General features: G+C 33.2%; 1 protein-coding gene across 1 annotated transcript; it reads left to right on the top strand.

Annotated features, from left to right (window-relative positions):
* The first annotated feature begins 22,764 nt into the window (after window positions 1-22,764).
* Window positions 22,765-25,687, top strand: LOC127254711 (probable sulfate transporter 3.4). Its single transcript, XM_051279960.1, has 11 exons — window positions 22,765-23,060; window positions 23,130-23,178; window positions 23,264-23,471; window positions 23,630-23,801; window positions 23,878-23,943; window positions 24,023-24,136; window positions 24,223-24,339; window positions 24,424-24,550; window positions 24,621-25,098; window positions 25,175-25,337; window positions 25,493-25,687. Exons 1-11 carry the CDS (start codon window positions 22,803-22,805, stop codon window positions 25,634-25,636), a joined length of 1,896 nt encoding a protein of 631 aa, XP_051135917.1. The 5' UTR covers window positions 22,765-22,802; the 3' UTR covers window positions 25,637-25,687.
* Window positions 25,688-26,183: the final 496 nt, after the last annotated feature.

Genomic DNA, 26,183 nt, shown 5'->3' with positions numbered 1-26,183 from the left:
GGGATACAATATTTTATATGAAAAATATTATATTTTATAAAAAACAAAATATATTGTATTGTAAATAAATTGAATAAAAAAAAATAAAAGGACTTGAAAAGAGTCAAGTCTTATGTGTAAATATTTTGTACATTTCTTGATATTTTGAGTTAAGTATTTGCAATTATTTATTATTTATTATTTATTAACAAGAATGATTTGCTTTGGTAGAGTAACCTGCATCTATGAATTATTGAATTATGCACAAAATGAATGTTCTATATTATTTTAGAAGTTCAACGTATTGATTTCAAATTCAACAATATATGCTTGTCCAATTTATTACAATTCGGAAATATTGCATATATTTAGTGTTTAATATCTAAAACATGTATGTAGTTATATATTTATACCATTCACCAATAACCTCAGTATATATATATATATATAAAAGAGTAAATTCACTCTTCTACTCAGTCGTCATCTCGGATTACTCATTCTTAAATTATTCTAGAATGTACACACACAAGTAGTCTATTTAATCCATTTAACTACTATTTAATCTCGGATGACTTGACACTGGCTCATCCACGAAAATTGACCCAGCACCAGTCAAATTCTAGAGGTATTACATATACACATATATACATACATACATATATATATATATAAACTACTCGATACTAAGTGACAATGCTTTTTAAGTTGTAAAATAATTCAAGATAATGTAAGTTAAATAAATATATTGGATACTATAATAAAAATGCAAAATTAATTATCCTGTGTTGGTTAGAGGTTATTAGTTGTTCGGTATATTACTCATATAAAACGCACACGGCGTCATAATTGGACTGTTATATGTCATTTATGAATTTGGTATAAATTAAATTTGTACCTATAACGGTTGACGATATAGTTGAGAAGTTATCAGTTGACTGGTGAAATAAATTTACTTTCCTGTATATAAAACATATATAGTTATAATTTAACATGTGCATAGAAAATAAAAAAAAAAATTATAAAGATATAGCCATGTAATTTTCTTATAAGATAATTTATTACTAAGCACACCTCATACAACATTATTGATATGTTGATAATTATAATGCTACATTGATTTACAATTATATGTATGTTTTTTCAAGAACATTTATACATCTTAGTAGTATATACCAAATTAATTCACAGCCTTTATTAGTTCATAATTCAATATTTGCACTACTTTGTCTAATGTCTTGAACAAGATACAGATTCAAATATGATTAGACTAAATAATTTACTATAATGAAAAGAAAAATTAAATATATTGTATTGTGTTGGTTAGACGTTGCTCGTTATTCGGTGTATATAGTTAATCATAAATACCCACACATCATTTTTTTACGTCATGAATTTGGTGTAAATTTGTGCATCAATAAACATAATTGAAAATTTATCCATTAACTGATGCAATAAATTTATTTTTCCATGTATAAATCATATAATTTTCTATTTAAAATATGCATCGAAATGAGAAATTTACGAAGATAGTCACATATTTTATTTTAAATAAAGTCATGTATTAGACACACACCTTAACATTGTATAAATTCAAGATTATTTATATGCTAATTACAATGCTATATTTATTTACAACTATTATTACTTTTTCCAATAGCATATATATATATATATATACATTCATAATATACTAAATTCATGGCCTTATTAGCTTGTATGTAATTCAATATTTGCATCTATTTTTATAAATGGGTTGTTGGCATAAATCAATTAATTTGTGACTCTAATAAAAGATTCCCTTATTTTTATTTTTTAAAATGATGTAATAATATAAAATAAGGATCTTCTTTGCAATCTATATAATAAGAGAAGTTGAAGCACATTCTTATACACAATTTTATTTGATACTTTCTTTCAGATTTTGCATTCCATCAAAGCTTAAGAAGTCTCATTTCTATGGAGTCTTCCAATCAATCATCCGACAGGTCTTCTTTATAAATCATCTCTCTCCATTAATTGAATTTTCTTCTTTTCTCCTCAATAATGCCTCTTCTCGACGAATTTGTATTTTGAAATAACTATAGGAAAGTAAATGTTATAAACTGTTCTATCAATAGTTTTAAGTTTTGAGTGTTTAGATGCAAAATCATATAAATATATCAAGTGTTTGCTATACCATTGAAATAAATCTAATTTTCTTATTATTAGTTTATCGGTCAGAAAAAGAATTGAAGAACTTGTTTCATGTGATGTGATGATATATGCAAGCAAATGAAAGTTTGTTATTTTCTGCAGAAGGTCTGATGTAGTTTTTATGATTTTTGTTTGTATACCTGTGAAAAGTTAAAAGTTTGTTGGTTTTTAAGACAATGGTTGAAAATTCTTTTTCTATTTCTCTATCTCTCTTCTTAATTTTGTTTTATTTATTCTATATTATTTTATTTGGGTGATGCAATATAAATTGGATTAGATTTATTCATAAGACAATTAAGTTACAATAATATGTTTGGAAATTATGTTATGAGTTTTTATTTATTTTAAATGGTTTTTGTAGTTAAAGGAGATCTTCTTCTATTTCGATTGTGCTCTAAGTTATCTGTTATAGAATTTTTTTTGTAAATCATTCCTAGCTCTTTAAATTCTACTATTGATTGTTCAATTAAATGTGAGTTGAAGTGGGGTCGAAAACCTTTAATTCATAAAAAAAAAAAAAAAAAAAATTCTTATTAGTTCGGCCGATGGTTTACCCACAGCGCACTCGTGGAGTAGCCGCTGCGAATTCTCACGTTATATCCAAAAAAAAAAAAAAAAAAAAAAAAAACAAATTCTATTATTTGGTAATTAATCAAACTTATCAATGAATTCTTCTCTTCTTTGCAGGCTTGCCAAAGCACCATCGAAGCCTGTGAATATCCCCACCACAAATAATGCTGCAAGATCCAGGTTAGGCCTTACTCACACACATTATTACCACATAATTCTTGAATTTAGGGTTTTTTGATTCAATGACTATTGACAATGGCATTGAAATTGTATCTTTTTGCAGCCATCGTGATCCTATCTTGGGCTCAAATACAAGATACTGGTACAATATTATGATGGCAACCCTCAATGAGTATTTGCTGGATACAAAAGACTATGCAGACGACACTGAGGAGACCATATTCGTCCTTGATCTTTAGATTATATATATATATGGAGTATGGTTCACCGTGGCGGATTTCGGAAATGATCTTTATTTATTTTTATTTATCAAACTCTATTTACAACCATTGGGTATCATGCCATGTCTTTGCCTGTCATTGGTAATGTCAGGAGTACTGTTGGACCAAACTTTTGATTGATTGGAACTTTGGATGGCTTTTTTGGTTTCTTATTTGAGTTTTTAATTATCACTTGAAGTTTGATGATCATAAAAAACTTGTATTCAGATATCATATCTTGTATATTGTTGTCCGTTCGAAATGTTCTAGCTTCAATCATAAATGTTTTTCTTGACCATTCATAAAATTGTAGTCATAAGGTAAGGATTTTGGCTGTCGTGACCTAACCCTAACTTGTCCTTTGATAACATAAAGTTGACTCACTTCTTAATCCGACCATTAGATTTGGTGCAAACCCTTCAACTCTACCTAAATCCACTTAACCCAAACCCTTAAACCCATTCCTAAATCATTAGTTAGTTTGTTATGTGGTATATTAGTTTATATTCAATATTAATTTGTTGGTTAATATTAGGGTTTGTTTGTCCAATACCAAAATTTTCTGATACAATTTTCAATATATTATATTATATTTTTTCATAAAAGATTAACATTCAATCCAAAATATTATCTTTTATATTCTCCAAACCTAACACAAAAAAAAATACTTCAAACTAAAACACTAAACAAACAAAGATTATATATGAGTTGGGAATATTTTAGATAGAGCAACAATACTCATAGGTTTTTCCGGTGGGTTTTTCAGGTGAGATTTCCGTGGGTGTCGATGTTTGACGTGCCGGTCAAGCTCCAGTTTTGAGGCATGATTACCATGGGCCATTTCGCACGTGAGTCTGAGTCGAAATGATCGTCCCTATCTCCAATAAAGAAAGATCCGAAATCCGAGAAAGAGAGGAGAAGAGCCGAGAAGTTCGAGCTAGTTCCTGAGAGGAAGATCGAAATAAATCAATCGATGACCTTAGTTTGAAGTCGAGTTTCAGAGGAGATGCACTCACTGCCCGGAGTTTCTGTCCGAGGAATTGCCGGTACAGTTCTTCGCCAGCGGAGCTGCTGTCGAGATCGATTTGAGGCTGAGCCGCTGCTGCCTGGAATCCGTCGCCGACGAATAGGAAAATGGTTTATTTATTTATTTATTTTTTAACTTGGAACTTGTAACGGCTACTCGTCGGGTCCGCTGTAAGTAAACTTAAGGCAAACTTAACATCGTGCAAACTCTGTTTTGATTTGACATAGAATATGCTGTCTTTTTCCCTATGTAATAGATTTCAATTATGAATTTCTATTTTTTATGGTCTTTTTGCTTATCGATTTGTCATTCTGATTCTCTCCATTGAGATTTTTAGGCCGATTTTCAAAGACATTTTATAGTTATTTAAAATATGCATTGCTTTTGTTTATATAAAAATTGCCATAATTAAACTTTTCAAATATAATCAATTATTAGGCACATGTACCTCACAAATTGCCTAAATCCAACATTATTGTCACATTAATTACGATGCCATATTTATTAAAACAATTTGTTTTTTTTTTTCAAAAATATTGTTTTATTGAATCATATACCAAGCTTTCCTTATTAGTTTGTAATTTAGGTGAGTAAGCATTTTTCTCATTTTTTGAATTAAGTGAACAAGCAAATTCAAATATAATTAATAATCACATAAAAAAGAATAGAAGATTAATATTGTGAAATTACAGAATTTGTACTAATACATAGGTTTTATTACACACATTGAGACAACTCACCATAATTAAGTTAAAAAACATATACTCCCTCAGCTTATTTATACCACAATATTTATATACGAAAAATAAAAAATAATAATATTTTAATATAAAAATAGAATAAATAAAAAATAAAGTGAGATATAAAAAATTTACTGAAGAGTTTTTTTTTCTTTTTTTTTTTTAAAATTTATTGAAAAGTTAATATTAATAAAGTAGTTGGGTAATGAAATGATACATCTATAAAATTGTTTATTAAATTTAGTGGATATCCAAAAAAGGAAATATGAGGTAATTATTTCAGGGGTATATATAATTGCAAGGCTTACCCTAATTAAATCTATTTGATTCCTTCACACAAACCATGTGAATGGGGTTATTTCATTCCTTAAAAAAATAATTAAATGGAATTTTTTTTTAGTATAACTTTTTCTCTTATTTATTTTAAATATTTATTTCAAAAAATAATTATGAACTGAAGGGCCTTTGCTTATCTATAAAAGGAGGGTTCTAGAAGCTATTTTGTCCATAAAACTTTTTGTGAGCAGTTTGCATTCTATCAAGCTAAAAAATTTGTTCTATGGCATTTTTTAAACAAATCTTCATCAGGTTTATATATATATATTTTTATCATTCCTTTCTCATTTCATCATTGTGTGCTCATATATCTGTCTATTTGATTGTTCTATTTTCTTAATAGATCTAGCTAGTATTGAGATAAATAGAAAGTTAAATGATTATTGTAGACATTTATGCCAATAATTTTATTTTTCGAATGTTTGATATATTTTTCTGTTTCTAGCATTCGAGGAGTTGTTTTTCCAACAGTCTCTAAGAAGGAAAAGAAATCCCAATGTTATTTTCATTTTTATTTATTTTTCTCTTGGGGAATTTGCTAGCTTGGGTATGATTATACATTTAAAAGTTGATTTTTTTTTTGACAGAGATAAGGTGGATTTTTATCATTTTTGTTTGTATATACTTGTGAAATATTAAAGTGTGTCGGCTTTGTAGAGAGGGATGATGTATAGTTCTTTTTTTTTTTTAAAATATCAAATTTTTGTTTCAACTCTCACTGTCAACTTACTAAATAAATATATGTCACAAGAATTTTTAATTTATCAAGATGCATATTAAGATTCCTCTTTATTTGTAAAAAATTGCATCTACTAAATTTTTATGTTTCTATTTTTTCAGATCTTCAAATGCTTCATCGAAACTGGTGGATCTTCCCACCATCGATAAAGTTAGTGGTTTAAAGTTAGCCCTAACTCTCACCGATGAGTGTTTGGATGTCGAACATAAAGTAATCTTTAACATTCCTCCCCTCACTGAAATTCTAATTTTTGAAGCAACGATCGAAGATCTTCCCGCTCCTACCCCTCAAAGAGACATATCCCCACCACCTTGTGAAAATCATTCGTCAGAATTGCTCGATTGTGTTTTTCACTCTCACTATAGCCCAACCTCTATACTTCACCCATTTAACCCTATTGTCCTAGAGGAACTTCCCATGACCAAATGCCTCACTCATGGCATCTCCGGCTTCCTCCCCTACGACTATGTCAAATGGCTCCCGGAGTATTCTCGCATCACTTATCACTACCCAAGCTTTAAGGTTGTCCATGCCTTTGATCGATGCATCATGGAGTTCCCAAAGATGTTTGGAAATCACATGTGCAGCTCGTCTGGTCATCTTCATGATGAACTTCTGAGTTATGTTTGGTTCTTAGGTTTCTATAGTGCAATGAATTTTAATTTGCATTGAAGTGTTATGTTTTGTTTCATTTCCCTGGATTAGATGATTTCCTTTTGTTTTTTATATTTTTGGTAATTGGTTGTCTTAGAACATATTGGTTTTTGTCCTCTACATTTTATTTATTTATTGAGTTTTATTATAGTTGCAACTGAGTTTGGTTAATTAATGGGTATATGAAACCAAAATATAAGAACAACTGTTCTATTTTAAATAAAAATAGTTACCATAACAAATATTCAATGAATTATTCAAATTCATTGAATATTGAAAAAAAGCATGGAATTTTAAAATACATAAAACTTCAAGAGTACTTATTAGATTTATTCATGTATGTATTCAATTTGTTACATATTGGCTGAATTGTTCTCAATTTATAATTAATAAGTATACAATTAGTATTTGAATTGTATAATAAATTAGGTATGCAAATCTAATGCACTGCAAATAAATAAATAACTAAATATTAAAAAAAAGAAGAATCAGTAGAAGAAGATGATGATGACAAATCGATTTAGTGAATTTGTATACTCTCATTTCTGTACATTGTCAATTGACTTAACTCTTAACAATGGTTATATCGTTGAATTTCCATCATTAATGTCATTTGGTAGTGACACATTATCGAAGAAAATCCTTTGCAATAATTTATTTTATGACTAATAAAACCCTAGCTAGGAACACAACTTTTTTTTAGCAACAAATTAACGCATAAAAAAAAGGGTTGAAATGCCTCAATTGAAAACCCTAATTTACAAGCCCTCAAAGAAACCAAAAGTTGCATCACCATTAATAGTGGCTGCTTGAAGGTCAACAAACAAATAAATAAAATAACATAAGAACATACTCATGAGCACATTAAGATTTAGAAGGAGAAATTCTTTCATCGAATCTTGAGAAAAAATTATGAATTTTGTTAGAGAACCGTACAAAATGGTTGTTATATTTTTTTATTTTCTGTTTTCTGGTGAGTGGAGAAAGAAGAAAAAGACAAACCCTAATTTATTTTTTATTTTCTGTTTTTTAGATTTAGAATATTCTTTTACAATATTCAAATTCATTCCTCAGTCCTACTCATTTCTAGCCCCACACACATTGGGGGAAAAGGTGTTTGTGTTGTTTCTTTAATTTTGCTAATTTTTTGTTATAAATATTTTTTAAATTTAATATTTTAAATGAAAAATAAAATTTGAATACATTTTAACTTAGGAAAATAGGAAATTCTATTAGTAAAAAGATTACATTTAAGAAAAACCAATATTTATTTTTTTTTTTATCGAAATTATAATAATCTATAACGATGGCTCATAAACCCCAATTGCATAGATCGAACATTTTATAAGAAGAAATTTAAATTCACAAAAATGGTTCAAGCACCTTAATTCCAAACCCTAATTAATAAACTTTCACATAAACAAAAAGTACATCACCATGTCAAATAGGAGGGAGAGAAAGACCAACTCATGTAAGATAATAAAGAGACAATGTTTTCTCAAATCACGTGCATATCAAACTAAAATTTGTTAGAAATTCATACAATTTTTTTTTTTCTTTTGTGGATAAAGTACGACAAAAAAGACAAATATTTCAAATAAAGAAGAAACAAAGTCGTGAATTTCTATATAACTGCATTTTAACAATATTTTGTGAGACCCACAAAGGGCAAAAGGTTCAAAATCAGGGCTTTTAGAAAAATCCAAAGAAGAAATAAAATGATAGGAATGGTATAAACTTTCTAATATCACTGCAAAAAAATATCAATTTTGTAACAAGATTTTTTCGTTTTTAAATCCACTTTTTCCGTTATTAATGATATTAGAGACGGAATTAGGGATAAAATTACGTTAGCTACTTGAACTTTGGGAACGGAATTCCGTTACAAATATACTATTTTTTTTGTAGTGTATGTAAATATAAAAACTAATAACTTATCATTTTAACTATATATCTTTGAAAGATAGTATAAAATTAGTGTTTTCTTTTTATGAGTTTGTGCTTGCATTTGTGTTTATTTGTAGTGAAATAATTGTAAAATTGTAATGTAAATAAATTGTAAAAAAAAAAAAGAGTAGTTGTAAGATTGTAGGGATACAATATTCTATATGAAAAATAATAATAATAATAAAAATTGTATTTGTATAGAAAATTATAAAAGTGAATGGTGTATAAATTGAAAATAAAAAATACTAAAAATAACACAATCTTATGTATAATATTTTGTATATTTCTTGATATTTTGAGTTAGGTACTTTTAATTTTCTTTCAATTTTTTACTATTTATTATTTTTTTAGAAATAATGATTTTCTTTGGCTGCTGAAAGTAAGGTTCATCTCTTCTTGTTGAATTATTCACAAAATGAATTCTTTATATATTATTTTAGAAGTTCAACAAGTTGATGTAAAATTCAACAATTAATACAACAATATATGCTAGTCGGAATTTTATTTTTTTCTCATATATTTAGTGTTTAATAACATATGTGTATAGCTCTCTTTATACCATTAAACAATAAAATGTATATAAGAGAGTAAATTCACTCTTCTACTCGGTTGCCTTTCGACTAAACATTTTGGCTAATAAGTTTATATGATATGGGTAGAGACTATGAGAAAGTGATAATCAACACTAAATTTATATATCTTTTCAAAATTCAAGGTTATAAAATTTAATACATCTATACTAAACAAAGCACTTACATATCATGACTCAAATTTTTTCTTTTCACATAGATTTCTTTATATAAATTTAAGTAATCACTTAAAAATTACTCTAAAAAATCGAGAGAAAATGAATTGTTTAATATTTTTTTTAATCAAATGGTACAACATAAACTATATATATAATTCAATAACTAGTTGTGATGATTTCTAGGTTATAGTAAAATAATTTCAGATAAATACATGTAAAGTAAATAGGATCATATAAATAAAAAGAAAGATTAAATATTGTGCCGTTGGTTACACGTTATTAATTATTCAGTATATACTCATATAAAGCACACATATCATAATTGGATGTTATATGTAATTTATGAATTTGGTATAAATTAGTTGTGAACCTATAACTGTTGACAATACAATTGAGAAGTTATCATTTGACTAGTAAAATAAATTTAATTTGCGGATGATGAAATTCTAATTTAAAATGTGCAAAGAAAATAAAATTTTAAACCAAATTAATTCACAACCTTTATTAGTTCATAATTTAATATTTGCAACTATTTTTATCTAATTTCTTGAACTAGATACACATTCAAATATGATTAGATTACTAATTAGTTATTATAATGGAAAAGAAAATTGAATATATTATGTCGGTAGAGGTTATTAGTTGTTCGGTATATATAGTTACTCATAAATACACACGTTATCCTTGGACTTTTATGTCATTAAATATAATGTAAATTCATCATGCATCAATAACCGTAATTGAAAAATTATACATTGACTAATAAAATAAATTTATTTTTCCATGTATAAATATTTAATATTTATATTTAAAATATACATTGAAATAAGAAATTTATAGAGGTAGTCATAATTTATTAGTCACAAACACCTCCCCCCCTCACAAATTGTGTAAATTCAACATTATTCACATCCAAATTACAATCCTATATACAATTTAATTTTACCAAGAGCATATACTAAATTCATGGCCTCTATTAAATCATAATTCAATATTTCCATCTTATTTTACAATGGGTTCTTAGTGTAAATCAATTAAGTAATAACAATAAAAAAGATTTCATTATTTGTTTTATATTTTTAAAATGACTAATAATTTTAGAGTAAGGGTCCTCTTTGCAATCTATATATATATAAAAAAAAAAAAAAAGAAAAAGAAGTTGAAGCCTATTTAAATATACAATTTGTATTTTTATTTTTTTAAAAACTTTGCGTTCTATTGAAGTTTAAAAAGTTCTATTTCTATGGAGTTTTCCAATCAATCCTCCGGCAAGTCTTCTCTATAAATAATCTCTCTTCAGTAATTAAGTCTTTCTATTTCCCTCTCAATTATTCTTTTTCTCGAAAAATTTGAATTTTGAGTTTTATTTATTTTAAGAGGTTTTTTTGTAGTTAAAGAGGTTCCATATTATTTATTTGTTCCAGAATTTTTATTTAAGCATTTCAAGCTCTTTAAATTCTTCTATCGATTATTCAATGAATGAATTGAAGTGGGCTCAAAATTTTTTTATTTATCAAATCATGTGATTCAAATTTTCATTACTTCAATTAATTACACTTATCAGTTTATTATTCTCATCTTTGCAGGCTTACCAAAGCACGATCGAAGCCTGCGGATATCCCTGTCACAAATAACATGACAAGTTTTGGGTTAGTCATTACTCTCACACATTATTATTATTAAAATTAATAATTATTTTTTGAATAGTGCTTGGATCTTATAGTGTCGGAAAATGTATAAAAACACTAAATTCAACCACTTCTAATTGTATTAGTATTGAATCATATTCATATCTGATTCAATTATCAAATAATTGGATTCTGCCCAATTAAATGAGTTGGGTCACAGTGAGTATTCAGTCTATACTCAACACCAGTAATAACAAGTGAACCATTCTTGAAAAACAAATGTTTGGACCTATAACCACTATTGATGGCACCACAACACTCATTTCGAATGCAAAAATAACAACAAAAACGACACAAGATTAGTACTCAATTTACTAACTCTTTAAGGTATTTGGACAACTTTACACAACTTGAAAATACACAAAAGAATACTCATCAAATAAGGTTAGCAATACAAATAGTTGAAAATAGTCATTGAAAACCACCACACAAATATTACTCGTGAGAAAGAAAAAAAAAAACACACACATATAATGTTGAGAGAAAATAAAAACTAACTAAGAAAAAAAAAAAAAAGGATTAAGTATTCAATGAAACAACCAGACATTAATTAAAACTTAAAATCAACGTATCAAATCATCTAATACGAAGGAAAATGGGCCATAGGCTGGTCAGTTGAAATAGGCCAAGTTTAATTTATGGTCCAACTCAATGTTCTTTAATTGTAATTTGTTATACAATAAATAAACATGTAGACAACTCGTAGGTGTCTACATTCATATATTGTGGATGCAATTAGAGCCATACACGTGGCACAATTCTTTGAATGCGTGATACTTTATGTACTATATATATATATATATATATACCCCCTTTGTATTTACATTGTGAAAGGATCAAGAAAGATAACAATATTCAACATCAAATTTTGCTCTCTCTCGGTTGTGGGTCTCTCTCTTTAATACATATATATACATACATTCCTATTATACATACATCCACACGTTACATATATATATATATTTACTTTATAATATATATTATATACAATATATAAATTAGTGGTTAACGGTAGAAATAATTAATATTTTTATTGACTAATCCTATAATAATATTATAACACGTTATCAACACGATTGTGTATTTTAATTTTCGCGAGGTAATATTTTATACTTTATCTGTTTATTATGACTAATTTTGCCAAACAGGATTTTCTCCCACTTTTCGTTTCTGGCCAAAATTATATGGCATGGGCTCGCGATGTTAAAATGCATCTAGCTTCAATGGGCTTGGAAAATACCATTGCCCGGGATAAAAACTCCCCGAGCCAAGATCGTGCAAAGACCAGGATCTTTTTGTGTCATTACATTGACGAGGCACTAAAAATGCAGTATGTCACGCTGGAATTCCCGCTTGAATTGTGGGAGAGATTAAAAGAAAGATACGATCACTTGAGGCTGACATTGTTGCCAAGGGCACGAAGCGAATGGCAAAGCCTACGGCTTCAGGACTTTAAAACAGTCCAAGAATATAATTCTGCAATGTTCAAAATAACATCACAGCTACGCCACTGTGGCGAAAATATATCTGAATCTGATATGATGGATAAAACTTTCTCCACTTTTCATGTCTCTAACATGGTTTTGCAACAGCAATATCACGAAAAAGGCTTCCAGAAATATTCTGAACTGATCACCTGTCTTTTGCTGGCCGAACAAAATAACGAATTGCTGTTGAAAAATCACGAATCTCGGCCGACAGGTGCAAATCCATTTCCAGTGGAAAATGCAATACAACCGGCAAATCCGGTGCGTGGCCGTGGGGAAGTCAGAAATCAAAGAATTGATCATCATCGAAATTAGAATCGCGGACGGGGCCGGACAAACTCATACAGTCACAATAATTATCAAAATAGGCCTCAATATGTGCCAAATCGGCGTTATAATAACAGAAGACCATACAGAACTCAACAGAGGTTCAACACCGGGAGAAACAGAAACAATGACGAGGAATGCACCCGGTGTGGAATCAAAGGTCATTGGGCCCATGTTTGTCGCACAGCCAGTCACTTGGCTGAACTGTATTGGGCCTCAAAAGAAAGGCAGGGAAGAGTTGCTGCCGAAACAAACCACGTTGCCCACGATGACACATTTGATGATGTGATGAATGAAAATATCACGCGCCTGGATGCCGATGATCTGCTTGACATAGCTGATGATGTTAAATGATAAAATGTTGTTGTATCTCTTTTGTTATTTTGATGTTTTCTGCCCCCTTTTTGTATTACCCCCTATAATATAAGTCTATTTTGATTATGTTACTAATACATGTCTTTTATTATTTTTACCTTCTTACAAAGATATAGATGCCAAATATTTTGGAGCCGATGACAACATCTGCCTTATCGACAGTGTTACGACTCACAGAATTCTGAAAAACAAATGTTATTTATCCCATCTGAATATGAGAAAGACCACTATTGTTACTATCAGCGGTGCATCAAAAATGATTGAAGGCTCAGGAAAAGCTACTTTATTTCTTCCAAAAGGGACAAAAATGGCAATTGAAAATGCCTTGTTCTCGAGCAAAGCTCGAAGGAATTTACTGAGCTTCAGTGATATTTGGAAAAACGGGTATCACATTGAAACATTGAATGAGGAAGAAAATGAGTATCTCCTGATAACTCAGATTGTGAATGGCAAGAGAATTGTGAAAGAAAAAATTGCTATAATTTTCTTCCGGCTTATATTACTAAAAAATCAGTGCCATTGAAACATATCACCTAATAGACCAAATGGCTACTAACGAATTTAAAACTTGGCACGATCAACTTGGGCATCCTGGCAATGTAATGCTGAGGCGAATTGTTGAAAATTCAAATGGTCACTCATTGAAAAAGAAAAATATTTTGAGTCCGAATGAATTTGTCTATGCTGCATGTTCCCAATGGAAGTTAATAATCAGGCCATATCCAACAAATGTTAAATTTGAATCCCCAGCTTTTCTGAAAAGCATTCAAGATGATATTTGTGGACCAATAGATCCACCGTGTGAACCTTTCAAGTACTTTATGGTACTAATTGACGCGTCAACGCGATGGTCACACGTATGTCTGTTATCTACTCGCAATCTAGCTTTCGCTATACTACTTGCACAAATAATTAAATTGCGAGCACAATTTTCAGATCATCCGATAAAGAAAATACGTTTAGATAATGCTGGAGAATACTCATCACATACATTTGATGATTATTGCATGTCGATTGGGATTACTGTGGAACATCCTGTTCCCCATGTACATACGCAAAATGGCCTGGCTGAATCCCTTATCAAAAGATTGCAATTAATTGCTAGACCATTGTTAATGAGGTCTAAACTTTCTGTATCATGTTGGGGACATGCTATATTGCATGCAGCAACCCTCGTGAAAATAAGGCCGACAAGTTATCATTGTTATTCCCCTACTCAATTGGTTTCTGGAAAAATACCAAATATATCTCACATGCGAATATTTGGGTGTGCTGTTTATGTGCCAATTGCACCACCGACGAGCGGCAGCGATAGCGATAAGACAGCGGACAGATGTGAGACGAGCAACCGGGGCAAATGTCTTCTCATAGTCTATACCATACTGCTGGGTGTAGTCTTTGGCTACCAAATGCGCCTTGTAGCGTTCGATGGATCCATCAGAGTGAGTTTTGATTCTGAATACCCACTTGCAGCCAATAGGTTTATTGCCATAGGAAAAATCAACTATATCCCACGTATGGGTTTTCTCCAAAGCTTGCAACTCCTCAGACATAGCCTGCCGCCACAACGGATCCGCATACGCCTCACGAAAGGACCTGAGCTCATGGTGGGACAAGGTGGCAGAGAAACAATGATAATTAAGTAAGTGAGTAGGACTGTGACTAACCCGAGTGGAACGGCGAGTGCCAGGATCAAGGTCTGAGATCGAAGTAGTGTCAGGCTCTGTTGATGGTGATGTATCGGAGTCGAGAGTAGGAGTAGGCTCGGGTATCAGCGTCGGTTCAGGAGGCGCAACCGGGACAGCGTCAAGAGCGGGGGACAGGGCTGTGTCATCGGAGGGGAATAGAGGTGGAGATGACAAGGCAAAAAACGGAGACGAACGATCAAAGGGGACTCGAAAGTGGGACAAGGTAGAGAATTTAGTATTCTCCAAGAATGTGACATGACGAGAAATACGTAGCCTATTGGAAATGGGATCCCAACAACGATAACCCTTATGTTCTAACCCGTATCCCAGGAAGCAACACAGACGCGCACGAGGTTCTAACTTAGTACGCTCATGAGGAGAGAGGAGGACAAAACTGACACAACCGAAAGGGCGGAGAAGACTATAATCAGGAGCACGATTAAATAGTCTTTCAAATGGACTGACATTACCCATGACAGAGGAAGGGACACGATTTATAGTGTGGACAGCAGTGAATGCGGCTTCCCCCCAAAAACGATCTGGACAAGAGGCAGATAAAAGAAGGGTGTGGACTGTATCGAGGATATGTCGGTGTTTACGTTCGGCGCGACCATTTTGTGGAAAGGTGTATGGGCAGGAGTGTTGGACAACAGTACCCTGATCAGATAGGAAACGAAGAAATGAGGAATCGGTATACTCAAGAGCATTATCTGTACGGAGAGTTTTTATGGTGGAGGAAAATTGGGTATGTATCATTTTAGCAAAGTCCATATAAATAGATGGAAGTTCAGAACGCTGCCGCAGAAAGTAAATCCATGTAAAACGAGAATAGTCATCAATAAAAATTACAAAATAACGAGAACCATTTATAGACACAGCGGGCGAAGGTCCCCAAATATCCGAGTGACCTAATGAAAACGGTGTATCCGCAACGGAAGTACTATGAGGAAATAACAAGGCATGTTGTTTTCCCAACGAACAATCCACACAATTAAAAGACTCAAACTTGACAGAACCCAAACGATCCTGACTAATCAAAGACTTGAGTTTATTGGAGGACAAATGACTGAGACGATGATGCCACTGAAGGCAAGATGGTGTAGAGGTGGTGGCAGCCGAGATGGAGGGACGAGGGAGCTGGAGTGACTCAAGTTCAAATAAGCGGCCCGTCTTCTGGCCCTTCCCGATGGTCCCTCCGATTTGCGCATCCTGAACCTGCACACCATTAGAAGAAAAAATCACTGTGAGACCTTAATCAACCAATTGACCAACAGAAATCAGATTTAAGGTTAATTGGGGAATACAATATGTGTCGGGGAGGGATAAGGACGAGGTTGATGTATGTCCAGTATGGGTGATGCGCATATGGGTACCATTTGCAGTAAGGATAGGAGGTAGGGATGGTGCGGTGGATGTAGAGGTCATAAGGCGTATATAATAGGTCATATGATTACTGCAGGCAGAATCAAAATACCAAGGAGAGTTACTTGATGTGGTAAACATGACGGTATTGGAAGATAGAACATATTTAAGAAGAGGCTCCAGGTCCTGAATCGTAGGAGGCGCAGGCGCAGACGTGGCAGAGGCTGTGACAAAGGAGGTACTAGACTGAGGAAGTCCACGAATATGCCGAGGCTTGTAGTTACTACTCCCAGAGCGAGACGGCCTAGTAGGGCAATATTGTATGGTATGGCCTAAAACATGACAGTAGTGACACTCCACCTTGGGGCAATGACCGAAGTCATGATCAGAAGACTGACATCGTTTGCAGCGATGGGAACGACTCTGAGTAGGAGTTCGGGCGGTGACCGCAAGAGCAAAATCAAGCAAATGAGCCTTGGCTAGGTGGAGACGAGTTTCCTCAAAAAGAATCTCATGAATAGCTGCATCCAAGGTAGAAAGTGGGTGCCGATGTAACAAAGAGACACGAACTGCCTCATACTCTGGACGCAAAGCCATCAAGACCTGAATGAGGCGAAGATGATCAGGATTGATCTCATTTTGATCCAACCGATGCCAAAGGGGTTGCACTTGCGCAAGGAAGTCGTTAATAGATTGTCCTGGTTCCTGTTTTAGATCATGGAGAGTGCTCCATAACTGATAATAGTGTGCCAAACCAGTAGCACGGAAGCGGACTGCCAAGAAATCCCACGCTGCCTTGGCAGTTTCAAATTGGGCAAGCTGCACATGTATTGCCGGAGTGAAAGTATTGCGCAACCAAGTGAAAATTTGATGGTTCTTACTGTCTCAATCCTCCAATTTTTCAATATAAGATTCAACAACTTTGGCGGTAGGTGCAACTTCTCCTATAGAAACTGGAGCAACTTGAGCAACTATATCCCCCGTAACAATCCGCCATAATTTCCTACCTATCAGAAAGTTTTTCATCGATTGTGCCCACAAACTGTAATTATCTCCGGACAGAACAACATTTATCGGAATATGGACATTCATATTTTCCATAAAAATTCAAGGGTAGACAATATCTCAAACCTCAAGCCGAAAGCCGAAACGACAGAAACACAAGCAAAACCGAATCGAAACCGAAACACGAAAATCAGACGGATACAAAAAACTGCTCAAACGGAAGAAGTGAGTATACCATCGCGGAGGAAATTAAATTCCGAACACGATGGTGCAAAGATCGCCGCCAATGGCCGCCGCACGCGCCTCCACGCGCCGGCGAGGCATCCGACCGGAAATCTCGTCAGGCGCATGTGAGGCTCACGCGCCACCGTTCGCCGATCTGTTCCAGAGTCCAGCCGGTGTCATGGCGGCGAAGACGATGGTGGTGGCGGTGACAGTCGCCGGTGGTCGGAAAGATGCGATCTGAAATGCGTGGGTTGTTTCGATTTGGTCGGGAAAAATCATGGCTCTGATACCATGTTAGAATTAATTGAATAAACTATATTTTCATTGTTTACAATTAAAGTACAATATTTATACAAGAGATAAATTAGGCAGGATATATATATAAATATATACAATATATATCAACATCTATCTTATTTTATACCCCCTAGTCATAAAAATATATGCTCAAATTTTTTAATACAAATTTTAATCTGGTGTGTATTTTTATTTTTTTATAATAAAAAATAAAAAATATATATTTTTTACCAAATAAGAAAATGAGAACATTAAAGTAATATTTTATTTGGGTGATGATACAATAAAATTTGCATATCCAGATGGATTAAATTTATTTATAAACTAAGTTATGATAATATATTTGGAAATTATGTATGATTTTTATTTATATTAAGGGGTTTTTGTAATAAAAGGAGATCCATTATTTATTTGTTTTAGAAATTTTCTTTCAACCATTTCAAGCTCTTTAAATTCTTCTATCAATTATCAGTAATTAAGATTCCATCATTGCAAATAATTACATTTATCAATTTATTCTTCTCTCTACTTTGCAGGCTTGCCAAACACCATCAAAGTCTGTGGCTATTTCAAGAAAATTGTAAAAAAATATCTTTCATTCATAGTCAATTATCATTTTTATTTTTTATTTATCTCATTGACAAAATATATTTTATATGTTTGTTATAGACACTAAAAATATATATCTAAAATCAATTAAATATCATGTATTTTGAAAGAAAATAAAATTCCAATAAAATAAATATATGGTATTTAATTATGCACATATGTTAATTTTTTTGTACAATAAATATCAATCATTAATGCAAAAATTTGCTTAAAATAGAAGATAGTGTACAAATATTACGTGCATAAATTGAGCTATAATAAATTTGACAGCAAAATTAATTAATCTTTTCAATAAAGGAAGTATATAAATTAATATCTTCCGAAAAAGGGCAATGATATAAAGATCTTGGCAAGAAAGGAAGGTGCACAATCAAATCCGTCAAGAATGGAAAAGAGCATCCGATGGAAAAGGAAATATTATAAAATCTTCCTATTGACCAATTAAAAAGCGTCACGTGGCACCATTAAAAAAGGAAGCCGAAGCCACCCGTCCCCTATAAATAGGAGTCATAGCCAGTTCATTTGAGACACTGAAGTTGCATCGAGGATTCAAGCAAATGGGTAAGTCTCTAGACTCTCTCTGTATTGTTCTTCATGTTTTTTGTGTCCTTCGAAGCATTCTTCATCGAAAGTCATTGATTTGAACAAATGATCAAATATTGGTTGACGAATCGATAGAGTTAACGTTCTTCGTCGTATGTCAAAGCCGGAGGAAGGATCAAAGCTCTCAAAGCCGTTTAGGAATTCGTCAAAACTAAGGGAAGGTCTCCAAAGTTTCTCTCAAAGCTTCAAGATGTTTTTGTCGCGTTCTTCAACAAAGCATCAACTAGGCCATCTTCGATCCAAAAGACAAAGGGACACACCGCCAAAAGTGTTATGGAGCACCAAATCCACCTCTTCAAGGACCAAAGCTCTCAAAGCCGTTGAGAAATTCTTCAAAGCCAAGGGAAGGTCTACAAAGTTCATCTCAAAGCTTCGAGGTGTTCATCGCGTTCTTCAATAAAGCATCAACTAGGCCCTCTTCGATCCAAAAGTCAAAGGGATACGTCGCCAAAAGTGTTATGGAGCACCAAATCCACCTCTTCAAGGATCAAAGCTCTCAAAGCCGTTGAGGAATTCTTCAAAGCCAAAGGAAGGGTTAGAAAGTTCCTCTAAAAGCTTCGAAGTGTTCATTGCGTTCTTCACCAAAGCAACAACTCGGCTCTCTTCGATCCAAAAATCAAAGGGACACGCCACAAAAAATGTTATGGAGCACCAAATCCACCTCCTCAAAGATCAAAACTGCGGATCGTCCAAAGAAGACATCAAATCCAAAGCCAATGATCAAACAACCCACACGGTGACCGAAGCTTTCCATAAAGCGGAAAGGGCAAGCCAAAGATCAAAGCCGCGGATCGTCCAAAGAAGACATCAAATCCAAAGCCGACGATCGAATCGTCCACACGGAGACCGAAGCTCTTCAAAAGGCGGAGAAGGCAAACCAAAGATCAAAGCCTCGGATCGTCTAAAGAAAACAACAAATCCAAAGCTGATGATCAAATCGCCTACGGAGACCAAAGTCCTCCAAAAACGGCAAAGTCAAAGCAAAGATCAAGGCCTCGGATCGTCCAAAAAAGACATCAAATCCAAAGCCAACAATCAAATCACCCACACGGAGACCAAAGCCCTCCAAAAGCGGCAAAGTCAAACCAAAAATTAAAGTTGCGGATCGTCCAAAGAAGACATCAAATCAAAGCTGATGGTCAAATCGTCAACACGGAGACCAAAGCCTTCCAAAAGGCGCCAAAATCAAATCAAAGATCAAAGTCTCATATCGTCCAAAAAAGATATCAAATCCAAAGCTGGTGATCAAATCGCCTGCACGGAGACCAAAGCTCTCCAAAGTTCAGCAAAATCAAACCGAAGACCAAATCTCTTCGGATCAAAGAAGCCATAAAAAACCAAGTTGGAAAACAAATCGACCCGGAAGGAGAATCAAATGACTCATTTAGATAATAGGACCCGCTTTAAATTCAAATCAAATATAATTTGTACAAATTTTGTGTTTATTAAAAATAACACAATTTTTTGTCCACATTTGCAATAGTCGATATATTTCTATCATTTGGCCCCGCGTGATATTCACAAACGGCTGTCCATGTACGGTCAAATAACAAAAACAACGACTTTTGCAAATGTATAGAATATATTTTTTTCAACAAGATAAATAAAGAACAATTAAAAGTGATAATTGAGTATATATGTTTGTAATTTTCCGGAATATCCCCGCCACAGATAACATGACAACTTTTGGGTTAGTCCTTACTCTCCCACATTATTATTATCACTCTACTCTTGATTAGAGTTTTCTTGAATCAGTTAATGAAAATGGTATTGAAATTGTATGTTTTGCAGCCAATGCAGACGATACCAAGGAGACTATATTTGTCATTGATCTTTAATTTACAAATAGAATCGTCTCGAACTTTCTCAGGACCCAGAACAAAAATAAATGATAGGTTCTATAAAAAAAATATTTTATTTTTTCAAAATACTATCAACGAACAATATAATAATATATTTTAAAAAAATAAAAATTATATTTAGATATATACAATAAATATAATATATGTGTCCCGTAAGGGAGACTCGTATAGAAGTAGACCGCGAGCCTAATTTGTAATACATATTTTGACTATTATAAAACTTTACAATATCTTAGACTATTGTAAAGTCAATAACTAAATAATGATAACTATAAATTCTAAATGCGAGAAATATAAAATAATAAAAAAATTGATTAGAGTTTATTAGAATTAAAATTTGATTGGATAATTGTTGAAAAAATATGAGATTAAATTTAAATTAAATTTTAATATATCTAATAATAATTTTAGGCTTTGAAAATATTTATGAATTCTAAAGGCAAGGAAGATGACATTGATTTTAAAAAAATTATGGTTAGAATTTAATTTTAGAATTAAAATTAAATTAGATAACTATTAAGAAAAATATGTGATAAAATTTAAATTAAATTTTAAAATATATAATAATAGCTGAAATTTAAAAAATATGAGCCCTCTAGAAGTAGAAGCTCTAATCAATTACTCAAGTTACGCCTGTTAAGAGTCGGCTTTGATTTTATATATATATATATATAAAATAGTTCAATGATTGTTGATGTGACAGTGTGTATTGTAATAATGTTGGAATGTTCGGATAATATATTAGCAAATGAGTAGAAAGAACAATGTTTTTTACTTTATCACCGTGAGTTGAGATTAATATTCATTTAGACTTTTATACCTATCTTTTTTTTAGTATATAAAAAAATATGGTCTATTAATTTGGTTTTTATGATATTTCTAGTGAGAGAGAAGTTGATGACTAAAACCCGAAGAGTGATATGAATATTTTCTCAATACCCTCTATTTAATTGGCACGGAATTTTTCAAATCCAATTCTACCGAGGATATGACCTGATAAGAATTTTGATGTATTGTGATTTACAGATTGATGTATTTTCTCTCAGCTAACACTATAAAATTACTTATGCAAATATTTTGCTTTCCACCTCCACTTCACTCCAGTTTTTCTTTTACTTATTTAAATATATATAATATAGAAAAAAATGGATGAACAAAAAAATACTAAAAAATTATATAATTTTTTTAATTAAAATTTATATAGTTTGTCTGAATAAAAAATAACAAAAATAAATATTTATAATATATAACTATTATTATTATTATTATTATTATTATTATTGTAATATGTTGTTTGTATTTATCTTCTTCAAATATAATAACTAGAATAATAAATTTTTTGAACAATAAATAAATATTAAATTATTTTATATTTATAAATAGAATATATTATTTTATAAATTTCATAATTAGCTCCTTGGTACAATCCTAGTCCCATCGCTATATAATATATATGATTAACTTCTTTTAATCAATTTTTTTTTTTTTTTTTTATATTCTTGGTGAATGAAAATGATAAAAACAATCGGCATTTTAATCGGTCGAGTCTCAACAATAAAAGAATCGGCATCACAACCAACAACCAATAGTTAATTTTTCAATAAATTAATTATTCTCAAAAAATTTTAACATTGAATATAACTGTTATTGTTCAGTAAATTCTAAACTAATTTTTATTTTCTATTCCACGTCAGCCTTCCATACCACGTCAGCCGACACGTAGCATAGTGAGATTCGAGATAGAGGATTCTATGCCGGGCCAAACGTCGCTTTCAGTTATATATATATATATATATAAACCATCGAGGTTTTGATTTTATTTCTGAACAGAAACGATGAATTCCAACACACTCGACCAATTCCTGGCGACGGAAGAATCGGCTTCACAAACCGCAATCGAAATGTCTAATCTGAAGTTGCACAGAGTCGCCCTGCCGCCGCCACGCACGACGGCGGAGAAATTACGCCGCCGCGTCTCGGAGATCTTCTTCCCCGAGGACCCGTTCCACCGGTTCAAGAATCAGCCATGGCTGAAAAGAATGATCGTCGCCCTGCAGTGCTTCTTCCCAATTTTCGATTGGGCTCCAAATTACAGCCTCCGACTCCTCAAATCCGACGTCGTTTCGGGCCTCACCATTGCCAGCCTCGCAATTCCGCAGGTCTGTTTGTTTCTTACCTAATAATGTCGGAGTTTGAACAGAGATTCATTTCCTTTTGTTCTTATGCAGGGGATAAGTTATGCCAAGCTTGCGAATCTGCCGTCGATAATCGGACTTTGTAAGAGCCAAGAACATCTTCAATTTTGTTCATTTAGATTAGATGAATAAAATTAGTGTTCGATGCATTTTATGTTTTGTTGTAGACTCGAGCTTTGTTCCGCCGCTGATTTACGCGGTGCTCGGGAGCTCTCGCCATCTCGCCGTTGGCCCTGTCTCCATCCCGTCGCTCGTGATGGGCACGATGCTCGGCGAGGCTGTCTCCGCCTCACACCAGCCTGTTCTTTACCTAAAACTCGCCTTCACTTCGACTTTCTTCGCCGGATTGTTTCAGGCATCTCTTGGATTTCTTAGGTACACTAATTAATGTTGCATTTTTCGACTATATCGAACCTATTTAGGTGAAATTGTCATTCAACAGCTTTTTCTTTGCGGCAAGCGTTACGAAGTTAACTGATGATTCTGTCGTTTGCTCGAAAATGGAATAAGTTTTGTTTTTTCCTTCTGCACAGATTAGGATTCGTCATTGATTTCCTGTCGAAGGCGACGCTTGTCGGGTTCATGGCTGGCGCCGCTGTAATTGTTGCATTGCAGCAGCTGAAAGGCCTTCTCGGGATTTCTCATTTCACCAACAAGATGCAGCTTGTTCCTGTATTGTCTTCGGTTTTCCATCACATCGACGAGGTAATAGTTTTAGCCGAAATCCTCTGTAATAAGAACGAACATCATTCGACTCACAGAGGTTGTTTTATCTCTGCAGTGGTCTTGGCAGACCATCGTCATCGGAGTTTTGTTCTTGATCCTTCTATTGGGGACGAGGCAAATTGTAAGCGATTTTTGTAAATCCGATGCTTCTTAATCCGTTAAGGATTCTCCGGAAATCTCATCGATGAATGATTGCACAGAGCATGAGAAAACCAAAGCTCTTCTGGATAGCTGCGGCTGCACCATTAGCATCGGTTGTTATGTCGACAATTTTGGTTGTTTGCCTTAAATCCGTCGCGCCGGGGATACAAACCGTAAGAATTTACCCGTAAAACGTGTAAGAATTTTTGCATCGAATGCATCGCGGAGACGCCTAATTAAACAACAATGCTATTTGCAGATCGGACACTTGGCTAAGGGACTGAATCCAACGTCGGCTAACATGCTACACTTCAATGGTCCGTATCTCGGCCTCACCATCAAAACCGGCATCATCACCGGGATACTTTCTCTTACAGTAAGTCGCATTCTATCGACGTTTTCTGCATTGCATTTATGTCCTGATGACATAACTCAATCCCATGTTGCGACGAATCCATAGGAAGGGATCGCCGTCGGGAGGACATTTGCGGCTCTGAAGAACTACCAAGTCGACGGCAACAAAGAGATGATGGCGATCGGGCTAATGAACATGGCCGGCTCTTGCTCCTCTTGCTACATCACCACCGGTGAGCTCGATGCTCACAAAAAAAAAAAAAAAAATCATCGCAAATTCGCTAACTTCGCTCTCCTTTTCAGGATCATTCTCGCGGACAGCTGTGAATTACAACGCCGGTGCGCAAACAGTCGTGTCAAACATAGTAATGGCTGCAACCGTGCTCGTGACGCTGCTGTTTCTGATGCCGCTTTTCTACTACACGCCGAACCTCATCTTGGCCGCAATCATCATAACGGCTGTTGTTGGGCTGATCGATTACGGGGGAGCTTATAAGCTCTGGAAAGTCGACAAGCTTGATTTCGTGGCCTGCCTCTGCTCCTTCCTCGGCGTTCTTTTCATCTCTGTCCCACTTGGCCTCGCCATCGCCGTTAGTATCTCTGTTTTCAAAATTTTGTTGCACGTCACGCGGCCTAATACATTCGTTCTTGGTAACATCCCCGGGACCGGAATATATCAAAACCTCGACCGGTATAAGGAAGCCATTAGGGTCCCGTCTTTTCTCATCATCGCGGTCGAGGCGCCTATTTATTTCGCGAATGCTAATTATCTTCAAGAAAGGTATAGTTTCACAATCGAAATATCTTATAGCATTTAATTTTACTCGATAGATTCACAATAATCGCGCAAACCGCAGGATCATTAGGTGGATTCGAGAAGAGGAAGAGTTGGCTGCGTCGAACAATAGCGACGACATCAAGTGCGTGATCCTCGACATGACCGCGGTCACGGCGATAGACACGAGTGGGATCGACACCATCAACGAACTTAGGAAGGTGCTCGCGAAGCGAGCACTCAAGGTAGAGAATTACACTGTTGATTGATTATATAATAATTACTTACGCTTATTTTTTTTGCGAATTTAGGTGAAATGGTCATTTATCAGAATTATTTTTATCGATTGATTTCGATGTGTATATGTTTTTGGGACTAATGTTCGATGCAATTCGTGTAGCTCGTGTTGGCGAATCCGGTGGGGAGCGTAACAGAGAAGCTCCATGAGTCCGGCGTGTTGCCGGAATTCGGATTAGAAGGGATTTATTTGACTGTCGGAGAAGCCATCAGAGATATATCGTCGTCGTGGAAGACTCAACCATAAGTTAAAAATGAATCCCGTCAAATTTGAAATGTTAATGTAATTTGTAGGGGAGTTTTGGGAGTAATTTATGTAGTCATGTAGCATGTATGTATATAATGGTTTAAGTTAATATAAATAAAAATTTTAAATTGCATTTTGATTCTTTAGGGAAAATAATAAAATCTTAATTGAAAAAAAAAAATCTAAGATATCCCATCTATTTCTAATTATTATCTTTTAGATGACCTAGCTAAGTCCAAACTTGAGTGTTGAATGATATTTCCTAGGATCTATTTATAATACACAATTTTTTATCTATCTATAATTTTATTATTTTTATTTTAATCAATAATAAATAGTTTGTTATTATTATTTTTATTTATTCTATTTATTGTTTTGGTATTCTATAACAAAGTACCAAAATATATTTTTTTTTTGTTGATATTCTATAATATACATTAATACATAGTATATTTAAAAAATAGCATAGCTAGTAAACAAATTGTTATTACTAAACAATAATAAACATATAATCATTTTTAATATGGAGCTCCTCTGAATAAATTAA

The sequence above is a fragment of the Andrographis paniculata genome, unplaced genomic scaffold, assembly GCF_009805555.1.
Source record: "Andrographis paniculata isolate CXL003 unplaced genomic scaffold, ASM980555v1 Contig52END, whole genome shotgun sequence".
Classification (NCBI taxonomy): Eukaryota; Viridiplantae; Streptophyta; class Magnoliopsida; order Lamiales; family Acanthaceae; genus Andrographis; species Andrographis paniculata.
Note: the sequence above shows the minus strand (reverse complement) of the source record. Positions and strands in the feature narration are given on the sequence as shown.